At 43.2% G+C, this 12,044-nt stretch overlaps 1 protein-coding gene across 1 annotated transcript in view; it reads right to left on the bottom strand.

Moving 5' to 3' along the window:
- DZANK1 (double zinc ribbon and ankyrin repeat domains 1) overlaps positions 1–12,044 on the bottom strand; it is a 62,031-nt gene that overhangs the window by 8,607 nt on the left and 41,380 nt on the right. Inside the window, exons 10-17 of the mRNA XM_035005782.1 lie at positions 11,331–11,423; positions 9,692–9,814; positions 8,500–8,664; positions 6,743–6,950; positions 5,195–5,298; positions 3,047–3,121; positions 918–1,014; positions 372–469 (exon numbers count right to left, since the gene is read on the bottom strand). Coding sequence (XP_034861673.1) covers positions 372–469; positions 918–1,014; positions 3,047–3,121; positions 5,195–5,298; positions 6,743–6,950; positions 8,500–8,664; positions 9,692–9,814; positions 11,331–11,423 — 963 coding nt within the window. The remainder of the gene's footprint in view (positions 1–371; positions 470–917; positions 1,015–3,046; positions 3,122–5,194; positions 5,299–6,742; positions 6,951–8,499; positions 8,665–9,691; positions 9,815–11,330; positions 11,424–12,044) is intronic.

The raw sequence follows: 12,044 nt of genomic DNA, 5'->3' as shown, positions 1-12,044 counted from the left end.
GGGTGGCTCAGTCGTTAAGCGTCTGCCTTCGGCTCAGGTCATGATCCCAGAGTCCTGGGATCGAGCCCCGCATGGAGCTCCCTGCTCGGCGGGAAGCCTGCTTCTCCCTCTCCCACTCCCCCTGCTTGTGTTCCCTCTCTTGCTGTGTCTCTCTCTGTCAAATAAATAAAAATCTTAAAAAAAAAAATTTAAAAAAATGAATAAATTAATTAATTAAAAAAATGGAATGGAATGGACTAAAATAAACAAGATAAAATAAAATGAAGTAAAATTAAAAAAAAAATCTCAAAGTAAAACATTCAACAGAAAAAAAAAAACATTCAACAGACAGGCCTAAGAAGACAGCTATAAGGACAAAAGAGTACACATACTGTGAGCTGCTCCTTTTCTTGAAACTTTTTGGTCTTGAAATTCTTTGTCCTCTTGACTTTTTCAGTGGTGTCTGAGGTGCTCTGGCTGTAGTCACTCACTGAAATGACAGAATCAAGGACTAAAACGATGCCCCCCTGCCACTCCCACATATAAAGAGCTATCCTACTATCATGCCCCTCGAGAGGTCAGAAGAATAAAATGGCTTGTATAGAAATGTCTATTTTATTGACCCTCTCAAGAAGGACTCCTGAAGCCACTCATCTCAGTCCAGGACCAGAGGATGACTGTGAAGGAGGGGAAGAAAAGGGGACTACGGTTTTTTAAGCCCAAAAGAAAACACCCCCCACAACCTACCTCCCCAAGCCTGTGAAAGATTTCAAAAATCTCACTCCTAACTTCAGAGACACCAGAAGAATAAAATGGCTGGAACATTAAAGGAAGATGTGTGGTTGGGCTGGCAAATTTTAAGCAATTCCCTGCTGTCCTTGCCAGGTCAGTGTGTTCCTGGTCGACTGTTTTAAAATCACTGTAAGGGTACAACTCACCCAAGCTGGACCTGCTGCCAAATGGCCCATCACCACCCTTGGTGACACTGCTCAGAAAGTGGCTGCTGAAATCCACGGCCTTGCTCAGGTAAAGGTTCTGGGCAACAGAAAAAACATAGGCACCGTGACTGATGAGGCTGCTGTGTCCCCACAGAAGGAGTGCTCTCCCTGCTAACCTGTTCCTCTCTTCATTAACGACCACTCTGTCTACACATATAGTCAAGCCGGAAGCTGGACATCCCCTCACTGGGACGCTTCGTCCGTTCTGCCTCTTAAGTGGCTCCTCAGCCTGGCCCCTCCTTTCTGTCATTATAGCCACAGCCCCCTCTTCATACACCAGGATCCCTGCAAGCGATTCCCAACCGGCTCCTGCCAGCCCACCTTCCATGTGGGTTGCTCCAGTCACCTTTCTACAATTTATAAGTAATGGTGTTCTTCCCCTGCTTCAAACCCTTCCATGTCTTGGAATAAGAGTGGCAAGATGGGGAAGCTCAGGCTACAGAGTTTGAACCCTGGCTCTATCACTTATTAGCTCAGGGACCTTGGAAGAAGGTGGCTAAATTTCTCTGTACCTCAGTTTCTTCACCTGTAAAGTGGAAATATCATGGCCTACCTCAAAGGGATGTTGGGAAAGTAAAACAAGGAAAATGGAGGTCTATAAAATTAGGATAGATGATGCACAGTCCAGACCTGGAATTCTGATTCCACCTGGATCCATTCCACAGCATGGCATCCTGTCCCACCCTCACGTGGCTGCATCTCCCACCACAAGGAACCACCTGCTACTGCCTGAACACTAGAACATACAGGCTAAGAAAAAACATATTAAACCTGGGGATAATTACTCCACTTCTATCTGATAGACAGCGTATTGTAGATGCTCTTGGTGCCCACCCAGTTCCACTAACTGATTAGCATATCCCTCCCAGCTGCCGGGTGGGCTGCTAACACCTCACAGCTAGCCAACTGCCTCTACAGATGGGTGCTGCCTTGCTCTAGAGGTTACATCCTTCCTTTGCTTGCCTCACCTGGGACAACTTCATGGTGTGAGCCACACTTCAGAGCTCCTCATGGATCAGGCTGAAGCTAGACTTTATGTATGACCACTCAGCTCCTCCCCCTGCCTTGACTCATGTCCCTCACTCCCCTTCTCCTCATGTACCTCCCTGACCCAAGTTCTGCTGTAGCCACACAACTGAAAACATGGCATTCAGCGCTTGACTTGATTTCAAAACACTTTCGTGTGTGTCAGTGGACTGCATTTTCCCAGCCTCTGGGTTAGGCAGAGCCCATGTGCCTGTCCTAATTTTCAAGACACCGCTAGCCCCCTGTTGGGCACATGGTCAGGGCCTGATAGACACTAGTCCCCATGCTTTTTCTTGCCTTCTTTACCCATCTTCTCAATCCATTCCTTATTCTTTTGTATATTCTGACTTCTGGTCCAGTGAAACTACAGCTGCCAGTATGAATCAGTCAATGTTTGTCACACACTGCAGGCACTGTAGCAGAGTTCCAGTCACCATAGAAGAGGGCAGACCAAGGGAGGCAGAGCCACAAAGTTTGGTTTATTTCTTATAGGTAAATAGGTGAAAGTACATACAGGCAAACATGTTTGTCAGTCTTTCACCTATGCTCAGACTTTGGTGCATATAAGTATGCCTGAGAACCAAAGGACAGATAGGGTGGGTAATTATTCCTGTTCTTACTACATCTTTTTTTTTTTTTAAGATTTTATTTATTTATTTGAGAGAGAGAGAATGAGAGAGAGCACATGAGAGGGGGGAGGGTCAGAGGGAGAAGCAGACTCCCTGCCGAGCAGGGAGCCCGATGCGGGACTCGATCCAGGGACTCCAGGATCATGACCTGAGCCGAAGGCAGTCGCTTAACCAACTGAGCCACCCAGGTGCCCGTGTTCTTACTACATCTTTATGTGCCCGAGGCCTGGCTTCTCTGAGGTTCAGTACAGTTATTTATCTATTTCTATGAAATTATTGGCCTTTAGCCAAGTCTTACAACATTTGGAATTTATGCCTTTTATGGATTTCACAGAAGCACTTTGATAGAGTGTAAGCTACAATTTACTAGTGTGGTCGATTTTCAAATGAATAGTTTCTAAAGGTTTTACTCACCTTGTTGGATACTTGAATATAATTCAGCCGGATGCTAACTTCACAGCCATCCTCATGGACAGTAGCGGAGATAAGCTTTTAAAAAAAGCATTGGAGAGAATTCACAACCACGCACATGGGCTTAATGTCCTGAGCCAAGAAATCCTGAGATGTTAAACGATAAATTTAATCAAATATTTAATGAACTCAAAAGAAGACAAGAAAAGAAAAACAAAGGAACAAAAGCTAAGTGAGATAGAATATAAGTAACAAAATAGCAGACACCAATCCAGCCATATCTATAATCCTATAAATTGTAAATGAACGAAATTAACGTTCCCATCAAAGAGCAGAGACTGCCAGACTGGATGAGAAAGCAAGACCCAAATTTATACTCTCTAAAGAGACACACTTTAAATTTAATCAAGCCACCTGGCTGGATGTCATCACCTGGGTGTCCTGAGGGGCCAGGCCTTGGCAATCAAGGGCCCAGTTTCAGAGTTGAGCAGCTTTTTCTGTAAGTAGCCGGAGGAATTTCAATCAAACAGGGGTCAGCAAATGCTTAAATAACCAGATAGCAATTATTTGAGGTTTTATGGGCTATATGGCAGTGACAGTAAATATTTGAGGGTTTATGGGCTATATGGCGGTGATAGTAAATATTTAAGGTTTTGTGGGCTATATGGTGCTTGCCTTTTTAGCACAAGAGCAGTTATGGACCATAAGTGAATGAATGAGGGTAGCCACGACCCAATAAAACTTGATTTACAAAACTGGGTGGCAGGCCTGATTCGCCCCACACGCCATAGTTTACAGACCCCTGGGTTAGGCCAAAGAATGAATAAGCCACCAAAATAGATTATCAAAGGAAACTGAACAGTACTTGACAATGAAATAGCTTCAATGTTGGCCTATTTGGTGGCAGAGGATCAAACAGGCTGATTTTCAAAGGTTCCTTCTAGTGTCATACAAACGGAAGAAGAGATCTTCCCACAGAGCTCTTTATAATGATGGGGTAATTCTAGAGAAAGAGCTTGGGGCACAGGGTCTGACAGACCTGCTTCAAATCCTGAATACCCTGAGACCCATCAGTGCAATCCTGGGCAGGTCACCAAACTTTTCTGAGCCAGTTTTCCTGGGTGTCAGATAAGGCTTGTTCAGATTATCTACTGCAGTGTAAAAAAAACCCACCCCTAACTTAGTGGCACTAAACAACCATTTTATGAAGTTCATGGCTTCCAACAGGGCACGGCAGGGATAGACTGTCTTTGCTCCACGCGTCTGACACCTCAGCTGGGAAAACTCAAACGGCTAGAGGTGGCTGCATGTTCGGAGGCTGGAATGACCTGGACTCTCATCACTCGTCTGCCTGGCTCCTGAGCCAGGATGACCTGAGGACTGGGTGCAGCTATGGTTGCAGAGGGGTGCACCTACATGTGGCTACTCCATGGGGCTTGGGCTTCTCACAGCAGGGTGGCTGGGCTCCAAGAAGGACTGTTGGAAGGGAGCATGCCCAGTAAGACAGGAAGCAGTGTGGCCTCGCAGGACCACACCTTAGGAGTCCCACAGCATCACTGCCACCACACTCTGTGAGCCCAACTGCCACAAGCCCGCCCACATTCGAGGTGAGAAGACACTGACTCCACTCTTTGAAGGGAAGACTACCAGTGAATTTGTGGCCATTAAAAAAAAAACAACAACAAACTGCTGCAAAAGTAATATTCCTACTTTGTAGGTTTGTTATGAGCCCTAGAGACTGATGAACACAATGCACATAGTGAGTGCATCGGGAAATGGCAACTCTTATGATTACTATTGCTGCTAATATAGACTGGATTTAAGTGCACAATTTGGCAAGACTAAACTCTTCTGGGTTTTTTAGCTCTGAGCACCAGAGTCTCCATAGCATGTGGGATCTAAAAGCATGGAATGTTCACAATTTACTATCTTAGGTCAGGTGCCCAGAAGCAGACTCGGAGACAAGGCTCGTGTGCAAGTGATTTGTTAAGGCAGCGCCTGCAGGGAAGGACATAAGGAAGTGTGGAAAACAGGACATGAAAGGGAGAAGAGCCAAGCAAAGTGCAGTCTCAGGTGAAGTCAGTGGAGGGAACCTGCAGCCTGATCCCATGGGACTCTCTGGAGTGGAAATTCCATCCAGAGCTCACCCACCTTTCCCATTCTGGGTTCTGCAATCAAGGCCCGGAATTCAGGGTTGTTCTGAGCATAAGACCTGAGGTGGGCAGAGATATGATCCAACTGTTTTCTCCAGTACCCTAAAGAAAAACAAGAAACCCATCCTCATGGATAACTCTTCTGAAGCCAAGAAAGAAAAATGTTCCTGTGCAACATGCATTCTCAGGTTATTTTTCTTTGCCAAACTTTGTGATGGTTTTTACTTACTGAACCTCAACTAGGTACCAGAATAAGTTCCATTTTTGCTCCCAGGTTTATTTTTTACACATGACTGATCACAGAATAGTACAGAATCTCAAAAAAATATATTTTGATGGCCACACATGGGGTCTTTTTCTTTTATTCTTTTAAAATTAATCATATTGAGGGACACCTGGGTGGCTCAGTTGGTTAAGCATCTGCCTTCGGTTCAGGTCATGATCCCAGGGTCCTGGGATCGAGCCCCACATCAGACTCCCTGCTCAGCAGGAAGTCTGCTTCTCCCTCTCCCTCTGCTCCCCCCATGCTATCACTATCTCTCTTTCAAAATCTTTAAAAATAAATAAATAAAATTAACCATATTGAGATAAATAACTTTTAAGTGTAGTTTGATTTTCAGCAAGCGTATATATCCCGATCAATATGAAGGACACTTCCATCACTCCAGAAAGCTCCCTTGTGCCCATCTGCAGTCTGCACAGGGTTTAAAACGCATTTGAATTCAATCATTGCCACCACTTAACACTTGGGAGATTTTGCATGAGTCTGGATTTCTGGTTTCTCATGTGCAGGCAGGAGATGCATTTATAGGAAATGTCCAGAACAAGCAAATCCATCAAAACAGAAAGATTCGTAGTTGCCAGGCACCTGGGAGAGGAGATGTGGGGCACGATTGCAAAATGAATACTGGGTCTACTTTTGGGGTGATGAAAACATTCTGGACATACAGAATGGTGATGCTTTTATACTGCTCCTAATGGGCTGAATATCACTAACTATACACTTCAAAATGGTTAAAATGGTGGATTTTGTTATGTGAATTTTAGAATGGTAAAAGGAGAAAGATAATGGTAGATAGCAATAATGACACAGACTAACATTTCTACTGTAATAACAGCAATCCATATATGCTATTTGATTTACAGACTAGACAATGGAGCTATGAACCAAAACATCAGAGTACTAGGGCGCTGGATGGCTCACATGGCTCTTGATTTCGACTCAGGTCATGATCTCAGGGTCCTGGGATTGAGCCCCATGTCAGGCTCTGTGCTCAGTGGGAAGTCTGCTTGCGGATTCTCTCTCCCTCTCTCTCTTCCCCTCCCCTTCTCTCTCTCTCTCGGATAAATAAATAAAATCTTTTTTTAAAAATTAAAACATCAGAATACTACAAGTTTAAAAGCTATACTATGAGGAAAATTACCTAAAGAAAAACAATGGAATTTACTTATGTATAGAAATAAATCTAAAGGAAGAAAAAATGCAATTTTCTTTCCAAGAAAGAGGGAGTTCCCTACTGACAAGAAAGTGTACCTTTTCCCTCACCTCTTCCTGGGCTGACAGCTGTGAGGAGAGGTTTATGGTCACTCATCTTCTCCTGCCTCTGCTTCTGAGAAGCCATTTCCTGTTCCTTTTTGGCTAGTAGCGTGCCAGATGGGTAGAACAGGCCAGCAGTCTGTGTGCCCACGTCCTTCCGAGTCCCAGCATCAGGTCTGGGTAAAGGAACATTTAGGGACTGCCAGGCAGATTGGGGCTAAGAGCAAGGCAGAAAACATAAAATACTAGAATATAATTTAATTAATTCTTCATATTACTTATAGAAAAGAATTCTAATCAGAAGTAAACATATCTCTAAGAAACTGTACTTTGAACTAAAAAGAGGTTTTCAGCCCTTGCCTCACCTTCCTTGCTTCTGTGTCTCTCAGCAATTCCCAGCCTGATCTATAAAACCAGCCTCATCTGCTTGGCCATTTACTATCTCAAATTCGGCCAATCAACTGAACTGATATTCTCTGCCTTGCTGCCCGAGGCTTGAAAGAAATCTAATCTCTCAGTTCTACAATCCAATAGAAGATAGACTTCACTACTCATCCACAGTCAACCACTAGTCACCAGTCTTTTCTCTGAGATACTCCTTCATCTGGATGTGGGGACTGGGGGGACCATCATGTAACGTTATGTAGGTTGTGCACTGCACAACATCACTGCATCTAAAGGGATACCATTCACATGGTGAGCATTATATATTTGCATATTTATTAGGACAATTTTTCTGGTAGATGGAAGAAAATGTCTTTCTAACAAAATTAGTATATTACAATCAATTTCCAAAAGATCGAAGTCAAGTGTCCTGAGGAAAGAACCCTTTGTCTCACTTGCATATGGTTCTATATGGGCTACTGGCAGCCCCAGGATCCATAAGTCTCAGGCTGGGTTAAGAAGGCCATGAACTCCCTAAAAATAAATGCAAAGTTGCTGAGTGCATGTGCATTCTCTCTAATAACTATCAATCTCCAAATTCTTATAATGAAGAGCTATAAAGAAACCTGAAAACCCTTTATGTAGCTTAGAGAAATTTATAAAAGGCTAACGCCAAGCTTGTTAGAGATTAAGTCCTTCTGAAGATAATCCTGTAAGATTTTCCTTAAACTGTGTGCTGTTGTTATAAATGGCAAAAGCAATTTCATATGCTTGATGTAAGTTTTCTAAAATATAAAAGAGCAGGAGCAAAGTTCCTGGTAGGCTACATAAGAGATTCATGAAGTATGTCTGTCTCAGGGCGCCTGGGTGGCTCAGTCAGTTAAGTGTCTTTATTCCACTCAGGTCATGATCCCAGGGTCCTGGGATTGAGCCCTGTGTCTGGCTCCCTGCTCAGTGGGGAGTCTGCTTCTCCCTCTGCATGCCCCACCACCCCCGGCTTATGCTTCTCTCTCTCTCTGTCTCTCAAATAAATAAATAAAATCTTAAAAAAAAAAAAAAAAAAAGAAGTATGCCTGTCTCATGTATTTTAAATCCATTTCTCCCTCATGACATTGTATTGATTTCCATTATTTATATTATTAGTCTTGCAAATGCAATTAGACCTCCATCTACTATAGATAAATCTTTGAATTCTGAAGAAATCACTCAAGTGTTTAAAGCCTAAATTGATCGAATTTATTTACACATCAAGTTGAAAATCCAAAGGAAAGGTTTACATGTTTCGGCTGTCTTTCCCCGGGTTGATCCACAAGGTGGAGGAAACAAATTCAGTCTTAAGCTCGTCCCCCTGGCACCAGTGCTTCCTACAGTGGAGGCCTCACCTCAGCAAAAGGGCCAAGTTCTCCAGCAGCTAGAGCCAGGCTGTTGTCCAGGCTAAGTCTTGCCAAGGACTTCACGTAAATACCACAGGAACCACAGAATCGGGCAGATGGGTGATTGCTGGCCCCACATTTATGGCAAACAGAGTAGCAAGCAGAAATGCCCGGCTAGAGGACAGAAAATATTTTCACACTTTCATAAATATTAGAGTCCTAATTTTCCCACGTAAATTATTCTCATACCATACAATCCCCAGCCATCAAAATAACATATGCCTATACCCCTGACCCTGCAAGTCTACCTTCTAGACCTTATTCTCCTGACGGACAAGTACACAGAGAAGTATATTTAAGACCATTCCCTGCAGCATTGTGGTTTTAGAGAAAATAACTGGAAAACAACCTAAATGTCCAGCAATAGGGGATGGCTTAAATGTATCATGATACAGACAGATGGCGGTATGTTACAGAGCCACTGAAAAGAATGAGGAAGTTACTAACAAGGTACATTGCTAGGTGAAAGGAACAGAATTAGTGTTTCTATGAAACTACTAGTTTACTTATTAATGCATTGAATGGCTCAAAGAACACACACACTAGGTAACGGTGATTGCTTCTGGGGATAGGCGCTGTGGGCCTGGGATGAGAAGGGAGATTAACCCTTCACATGAAACCTGCCATATTATTTACATGCGACACTTACTCAAAGAAATGACTTTAAATGTTTCATTAAAAAGGCAATGGGTGCCTGGTAAAGGCTCAGTGGGTTAAGCATCTGGCTCTTCAGCTCAGGTCATGATCTTGGGGTCCTGGGATCGAGCCCCATCTCGGGCTCCGGGCTCAGTGGGGAATCGCTTGAGGATTCTCTCTCTCCCTCTGCCCCTCCCCCACTGGTGTGCTCTTTCTCTTTCTGTCTCTCTAAAGATAAGTAGACAATTCATAAAAGAAGAAATACCAAGAGTCAATAAATGATTGAAAAAGCTTAACCTCAAAGAAATGCAAAGCAAAACAATAACAGAGCTTTCTCAATTTAACAGAATCAATTATCTCTGTCCCCAGATTCTTAGGTAAATAGGTGCTAGTACTCAAATCCCAAGAAGTGATTTCTGCAAGGCAGGGGAAGAGGAGGAAACTGGCTCTCTCTAGGGTGGTGGTGAGGCCTCGGCACCAAGAAGCTCAGATTTAAAATACCCACCGTGGATCCACACCAGTCACAGAAGCAAGCCTCCCGGCGATTCCCGCGACCACACTTGGAGCAGGAAATGGTCTCCCCTTTCTGAGTGGACAAAGGAAGGGCTTTATCTCCACCGCGCATGCGCTGGGGAACACAATGGCTTTTATCAATAGGCAGATTAATACTATATTCTGCAATCTCCCTCTGAATCCAGGGGGATAAAGCTCGAAATCATTGCAAACCCTGGAATAAGGTATTTTTGCCCCAAAGAGTAAAACTACGATGAACTTCACCAATTAATAAATTCGTACAAAGAAGATACATTCCACTTTGCATGATCTCAGAGTCCTGGGATAGAGCCCCACGACCGGCTCTCTGCTCAGCGGGGAGCCTGCTTCTCCCTCTCCCACTCCCCCTGCTTGTGTTCCCTCTCTCGCTGTGTCTCTCTCTGTCAAATAAATAAAACCTTTTTTAAAAAAAGTGCATCTACTGTTCAGGGTGCCCGGGTGGCTCAGTTGGTTAAGCATCCAACTCTTGATTTTGGCTGAAGTCATAATCTCAGGGTTGTGAGATTGAGCCTGCATCCGGCTCTGCGCTCAAAGCAGAGTATTCTTGAGATTCTTTCCTCCTTCCCTCTCCCTCCCCCTCTGCTCCTCCCCCATTTTTGTGCCCTCTCTCTCTCAAATAAATAAATACATAAGGGCACCTGGGTGGCTCAGTTAAGCGGCTGCCTTCGGCTCAGGTCGTGATCCCAGGGTTCTGGGATCCAGCCCCGCATCGAGCCCCGCATCGGGCTCCTTGCTCAGCGGGGAGCCTGCTTCTCCCTCTCCCTCTGCCTCCCTCTCTGCCTACTTGTTCTATCTCTCTGTCAAATAAATAAATAAAAGCTTAAAAATAAATAAATACATAAAATCTTTTTAAAAAAATAAATGCATCTACTGTTCAAGTGGATTTTTTTAAACATAACATTGCTTTAAAGAAAGAAAAGGTATTTTTTTCCATTCATATTAACGCTGCTAAACAAAGAAAAGACATAAGCTATCGGACTGAATACACATTGTTACTTCTATGGCACTTCAGTGATATATACTCTCATTGCAACATCCAAACTCTGATACACCATTCAAAGAGAAATCAAATCCTGAAAACAAATTCAATTTTGTAATTGTTCCTGGAACAGTTTTGCTGATAGGTGAAACCCAGAGACAACTACATCCCTGACAGGTAATAACGTCAATTTCAGTTGCATGTACTCCTATTCCCTCACTTTAAATACTCCAAATAGGCTGGTAGAAAATCCAGAAGTGGGTACACACCATGTTCTCAATTTCAAACAACAGCATGGCCCAGTCATAAAGACATACCTGACCGTGAATGAAATACAAGTGGGTCTACTTCTCTGCTGGCTGCCACCAGCCTTCTGTGCAAAGTTATTAAATGAAATTGTAAGAAATTGCTGATTTTACTGAGTTAAGACTTTGAAAACTATTTTGTATTGGTGAATATATAAAGTCCTCTCCACATTTAGAAATGTTGCCTTCAGTATGTCTCTCCAACCTCCCACTTCTTCCCTCCTCTGCAGATTATATTTCTTCATTATTATTGAAATTGGACATTTAGCAGCCACCAAATAGATGCCTGGTCCATGCTGTCAACCTACCTCTTGAAATGAAGGCAGGGCCCCCTCACAGGTGACACAGTATTTCAGGTGAGCTGGATTCCCTGTGCCACAGGTGCGGCAGACTACTTTCTCCTTGAAAACAAAGAACGAGAAATACATTTTTCTCTGAGCAAACAATCGTGCAAAGAAATCATCAAGCAGTCTTTTCAATCAACCAGCTATGGACCCTATTTTAACACCCAGACCCTGAAACTGGATTGGTTTAGGAATGATTACAACATAGTGTCAGACAAATAAAAACCATTTTAAAAGAAACTCCCCTGGCCCTGCCCAAAGAAACAAAACTCAAAATGAACAAACTGAAAACAGGTATTCATTTGGCCTCAGAAAGACAAATAAAAAATTTTGCACTGATTATGTATGAGTTTTTTACTTTTTTTTTTCCCCCAGTGAAAAACATGATGGTAGGCTCTTCATCTCACGGCCTGAACAATAAACAGAAAAGTCCAAGACTAGCAAAAGCTTACCTATGTGTTTACAAGTCATCTTGTAAACAGCCCATGGGGCTTCATGTTAATGAATTTAGGTTTACTCTATAGTTCCTCACTCAGAAATGCAAAAATGAAAAGACTGTCTTAGAAAATAAATGGTAAGTACAACTTTCCAAGTTAGGAAACTGAGGATAAGTAGCAATACAGAGAGGAAGGAAGGAAGGAAGGAAGGAAGGAAGGAAGGAAGGAAGGAAGGAAGGAA

The sequence above is a fragment of the Mirounga leonina genome, unplaced genomic scaffold (genome assembly GCF_011800145.1).
Source record: "Mirounga leonina isolate KUSES-001 unplaced genomic scaffold, KU_Mleo_1.0 Mir_150, whole genome shotgun sequence".
Classification (NCBI taxonomy): Eukaryota; Metazoa; Chordata; class Mammalia; order Carnivora; family Phocidae; genus Mirounga; species Mirounga leonina.
Note: the sequence above shows the minus strand (reverse complement) of the source record. Positions and strands in the feature narration are given on the sequence as shown.